Consider the following 5947-nt stretch of genomic DNA (forward strand, 5'->3'; position numbering starts at 1 on the left):
AAATCACAGGCAATGAGGTGCTTTTTTGAAAATGTAATATTTTAAAAGGCTAACCTGCGATTTTAAAGGCCAAACTGTGATTTTGCCAAACGCTTAACTGCGTTTTTAAAAATCATTTTTTTAAATCGCACATTTTAAAATCGTTATTTTAAAATCGTATTTTTTGAAATCGCAATCCCAAACGGACCCTAAGCGTTTGACAAAATCGCAGTTTGGCCTTTAAAATAGCAGGTTAGCCTTTTAAAATTATGTGTTTTCAAAAAAGCTTCACATTATTTGTGATTTGAAAAAACAGTTTTCAAATTTTTAAAAACGCAATTTTCAAACGGTTTATTTTCTAAGATTTAGTTTAAAATTACACTTTTTGTCTACGAAATCGTAATCTCAAACGCATCCTAAATTGATCAATCAAACGATACAATAGATTTATAGAATATGAAAAAAGGTACCAAAATCTCAATCCAGTTTGCTTCCATTTTTCTGAAACTATATATTCCTCAAGCATGGATGCCTCATGATCAATAAGCCAATAATTGATTGATTATAATTGTCACATCATCATTAATGTGAAATAAAAATAAAGTTTGAAAAGGACTATCCTCTTGAATTAAAAATCCCAATCCGAGGATTTGGGCAGAACTAGATATTAAGACATTGAGGGAACAATAGGAATTCAAAAGGACTATCCTCTTGAATTCAAAAGCTCAACACCCACAAACACTCTCGAATGTTTAAGCAATCAAAATGAAAAGAGCTCCAAAAAGTCCAAACAAAAACAATAGTTGTTGCCTTGGACTTCACAAACAATAATTTTCTTGATTCACCTGACGTGTTGGCTGCATGAAGGGCCTGTCTAGTCCTCTAGTTTTGCTGATTTGTAATGTTTTTCTGTCTAGGAAGTTTAAGTGCTAATTTTGTAGCTGGAAATTTTCACTTTGTATGTGTCAAGGTGCACTAAAAATGTTGACATGGTCGAATCAGAATGATAAATCAATTTGTGGGGATCGATGCTAGATGCAGTAGATATGACTGTTGATTGTTTGAATTAAGGTGAAGAATATCTGCTATTGATTTAAGTTGATAGTTGCTAATTGCTTTTTTCCTTTCATCATCAACTTGAATGGTTACCAGATCGAGCATGAGTTCTAGCTACTGCATCTGCTCTTGTTCCTTGTAGTACAAGGATTCCTTCATGTTGGATCAAACTCAAATTCTCTATATAATTAGTTTTCATTTTAATTGTTGAAACAATTCTCCTTTCATGCTACTCTCATTACTGCTCGAGGACACAGGAATTCACTTAATTGAGCTTTGAGGCAACTCAGAGAATGTATTTCATATGCTTTTTTGAGTTATATTCTAAATATATATATATATTTTATGAATATATTCTAAAAATAATTATTACCTGATATTGTCACTCACTTTGTCAATATATATCAGGGTACACGGTGTACTTGGGGTAAGACTTTTAATTTTTAGTGACAATTATTTCACTTTTGGGAATATCCTTAACACTAAAACATGTAATTATTATTATTATTATTATTATTATTATTATTGTTTTGATAAGTAATGTCATACCCTTGATGATATATGATTCTGCTTTTGCATCTCTAGGAGCCCATCTTTTCTCTTTCATACCTAGCAAATAACTCTCCCTTTCCCTATCTTTAATCAGGAAAAAGTATACATACAATTCAACACAGCTCAGCTAAGCCGTATATGATATAGCCTATTCCCAACAACATTGAATCAGTTGCATAAATTCGATCAAAACCCTGATAAAGGAGGGTTGGGTCAGATCTCCAAGAACGTGAGTCCTCAATATTACTTTTGTTCATGATGCACCGAATGGAAATGAATAAATTTATGTCTTCACAAATGAGGTTGAAAAGTGGTATTTTTTTTGGAGCTACATTTGATATCAACAAATGTCACACAAATAAATTTTCACTATATAGTGTATTAATTTGTCTTCCTATATTAGTAGATTAAGAACAAAATTAAGCATATGCACTCTTTTGTTGTGCATTATATCTACTCAATTTTTGTAATGTTTTGCTCTCATGACACTTATGTAAAAATTTAAATGTGCTCATGTAAGGATTTAGATATTAAACTTTTTGTTAGAAATAATTTTATTTATGACATTCAGTTTTTAATGGTAAATATTACGTAGATATATTTATCGATCACTATAAAATACAAGGAATCAAGCACGTGACTTCCTAACTAGTATCTCAAATAAAGCATCAAGCTTAAATAGTCATGAATACACAAAAGCTTATTCAGCTAAATTTATAAAATAAAATAGAAAGTAATTGACATTGACACCAAAGAATTAAAATCTAAAAATAAAATTAGAAGAACATAATTCAATATCATATGAAATCCACCTGAAACTCAAAAGAAATTATTACTTAAGACATTGCTCCGTTTCAATCAAATTTTCTACAACCTTACATTTTTTTTTTTTGTCGTCTCAACTTATTTGGTTTGTAGGAAACCTTACAATTCTTATTTCAGACAGCCTTATTTTAGTTTATTAACTTGTATAAATTAGGAGAATACAGGAAACATCTTGGAGCAAAAAAAAAAAAAAAGAAGTCAAAGTTGAACAATGATTTCCCATAACAAAATTTTTTAGGGATAATTGCACCAATGGTCCCTGTGATATGTCATAATTATTTTTCATTCCATATGGTTTAAAAAGTTCATGAAAGATCCTTGTAGTAAGCAATAATTACAAATCGATCATTGGCGTCAAATTCTATTAAATTTTTTGACAAATTCTGTTAAATGCTACGTCAGCGCTACGTCAAACCAATAAGAATGCGCCACATGTCCATCTTAATAAAAAATAAATAAATAAATAAACTTATTTTTTTTAAAAAAAAAATTCAAATTCAAATTCAAAAAAAAATAAAAAAACAAAACAGCAAGGGGTGACTGGGCCACCCCCGACCATTGGAGGTGGCCATGCGCCACCCCCTGCCACCTCTGGGGGTGGCCCCCTAAAAGGTCCAGGGGTGGCCTTCGGGCCACCCTCGGCCACTGAGGGTGGCCCAGCCACCCCTTGCTTCTTTTCTTTCTTTTTTTTTTTTTTTTTTCTTTTTTAAATTTTAATTTTAATTTTTTTTAAAAAAATAAGTATATTTATTTATTTTTTAATAAATTTATTTTTTTATTAAGATGGACACGTGACACATTCTTATTGGTTTGACGTGGCGCTGACGTATCATTTAACAGAATCTGTAAAAAAATTTAACAGAATTTGACGCCAGAGATCGATTTGTAATTATTGCTTACCACAAAGACCTCTTATGAACTTTTTGAACCATAAAGAGTGAAAAATAATTATGACATATTACAGGGATCAATGATGCAATTATCTCAAATTTTTAAGGAAAAAAAAAGAAAAAAAAGATAATATTCAGGAAAATAAATCTGATTCACACGCCTGACGCCTCTTTATTATTAAGATTAATGCTCAGAACAATTAAACTCTTCCCGGCCAGGCAAAAAGTCTCATCCTCTTCCCCATTATCATTATGGAATTGGAGCCGAAACAAAATAAGTCGAAGTTGAAACAAAAATGAATTGGGCTTCAACAAATAACAATAGGCTTTCAGTTCAAAAATCGCGGGAATCAACCCAGCCCAATGTGCAACCTTATTAGTTGTATTAAACTTCATTCGTAGAACACACGGTATCTGATATTTTGTTCGATCCCCTCTTTGTCCCTAACCCTAGCTGCGACTGCGAATCATCTCTGCTTCCTCTAACCAAGCAACACAGAAACCCGATGTTGATGATGGCCAAAGAATTGCCTGAAGACTTGGTGATACAGATTCTCGTATGGCTTCCGGTCGTCTCTCTCTTGCGATTCAAGTCCGTCTGCAAATCCTGGTACGCTCTCATCACAAACCAAAACTTCATTACAAAACACCTCCTACACAACAAGAACATCAACACCCAGCTTCTCCTTAAAACGCGCGACAAAACCACCGAAGATTATGTTGTATCCACGATTTCTTATGAAACACTCCAAGTATCCCGTACTCATCCTCTACCTCCAGAGTGTCTTGGGATCGACAAAATATCAATTTTTGTTGCGGGTTCTTGCAATGGTCTCGTTTGTCTCCATGATTACCGTTCTGTTATATGGAACCCTGCAACTAAAGAAACAAAAGTTGTCCCTAAATCAAACCTGCCCCGCATTGTCCCCGCTGGCTATCTCACCAGAATTGACAATATGTCATTTGGTTTTGATGCTAAAACTAATGACTACAAGATAATCCACTTTGTTAGAATCTATGATCCTTGGAGTGAGTATTATGAACCTTATAATCGAGGTGTCATACACCAAAAAGAGGTATACAGCTTAAGAGCCGATTCTTGGAGAAAAGTTGATGGACCCCCTTGTTTTCTTTCTACTTTTGATGTTGGTTCGCGGATATATATCAATGGGATGGCTTCTTGGCTGGCATATGAAAATGATTGCAAGGTATTTGTTTTATCATTTGACATGAGTGATGAGGCATTCCTAAAAACACCACTTCCAGATACTTATAGAGAGGGTGGGGAAGAACTTTTCGTGTTGAATGAATTGATTGCCATCACTATTCCCATGACTATTGATGAACAATACTTTGAACTTATCTATGATATATGGGTGTTGCTTGAAATTGGTGTTAAGGACTCCTGGACTAAGCTTTTCACTATTGGACCATTTATACAAATTAACGATATAGGATGGCCAGGGCCATTAGGATTTTGGAAGAATGATCTCATGCTCATTGTAAAATCTGACGGACAACTGGCCTTATATGACCCTTCTTCCAAACAGTTGACTAATCTCCAAATTCATGGAGACATAATGTGCTTCCAATTGGTTACTTACATGGAGACCCTAGTTTCTGTCAAGGGAGGAAATGAATTTGAAGAGCAAGACAATTGTTGACAAGGCTTGAGGGCTCATCTTTCTATATCTCTTCCAAGTGTGTTTCAAGCAGCATGTGTATTCTGAGATAATATTTTCTGCTTATTCTTGTCAAATTATGTCTTTCTCAAATATTTATTCTCTTACATTTTACCTGTATTTCTTTTGAAGCAATTGTGAGAGATTTTTATGGTTAAAGAAGCAATTGTACAAGGGTTCTGCACATGACTTTTATTTTACTTATCATGAGGAATTGTATTTTCACAGTTCCATATGTTTAGTATTTCTTATATATATTGATATTTCTTTCCATCTACTTCATAGCAATTTACTCTTGAAGAGGTGTTTTGGTACTTAGGTCTGGTTGATGGGGCCAGTGGACATAATTGTCAAAATTGAGCTCTTTGAATAGAGGTCAAATTTGATAAAAAAAAAAAAAAAAAAATGACAGCACATTTGGGCTTGTTGGTCAAATGTTTTTCAAAACTTCCCCTATCTTCTTAAACTCTAATTCCTAAAATTATCTTGGCTTATTAATGATGACATTTATTGAGAGTTTTATATTGAAAAAATGAAATTTCACTAAAAAAATGGCTTTTAACTACTTTTTTTTTTTTTTTTTTATTCCCTATGAACTATGTGGAGTAAAAGTTATAAGGGCTATTAATCTTTAAAGTCAGTATAGACATTTTAAGTGTAATAGGTAATGCAGGTTGCTGTAAAAGGTTGTTCTACTAGCTGAAATAACAAAATTTTTTCAGGTCTTCTTCTTAGTCTCCATTCCAATCAATTGGCGAAGTTTCATAACCCCCCTCCCCAGGTTTAAACATTGTTTATTACTTTAGGAACTTAGGTGGATTTTGAGGGGTCACTAGGGAATAGGTAAATGGGATGTTATACCCTATGTGCTAATCATTTTGACTATAGGATGATTAGAATGTTTATATTAAGATGCTTGTAGGGAAGAAGGTACTTTAAAGTCTAGTCTTCTGTGGTACTTAA

At 33.2% G+C, this 5947-nt stretch overlaps 1 protein-coding gene across 1 annotated transcript; it reads left to right on the forward strand.

The window, feature by feature from the left end:
- The first annotated feature begins 3576 nt into the window (after positions 1 to 3576).
- On the forward strand, positions 3577 to 5261 carry LOC133867740 (F-box/kelch-repeat protein At3g23880-like). Its single transcript, XM_062304503.1, has one exon. The coding sequence runs from the start codon at positions 3809 to 3811 to the stop codon at positions 4964 to 4966; it is 1158 nt and encodes a 385-aa protein (XP_062160487.1). The 5' UTR covers positions 3577 to 3808; the 3' UTR covers positions 4967 to 5261.
- The last annotated feature ends 686 nt before the right edge of the window (positions 5262 to 5947 follow it).

This window comes from Alnus glutinosa, chromosome 5, assembly GCF_958979055.1.
Source record: "Alnus glutinosa chromosome 5, dhAlnGlut1.1, whole genome shotgun sequence".
Lineage (NCBI taxonomy): Eukaryota > Viridiplantae > Streptophyta > Magnoliopsida > Fagales > Betulaceae > Alnus > Alnus glutinosa.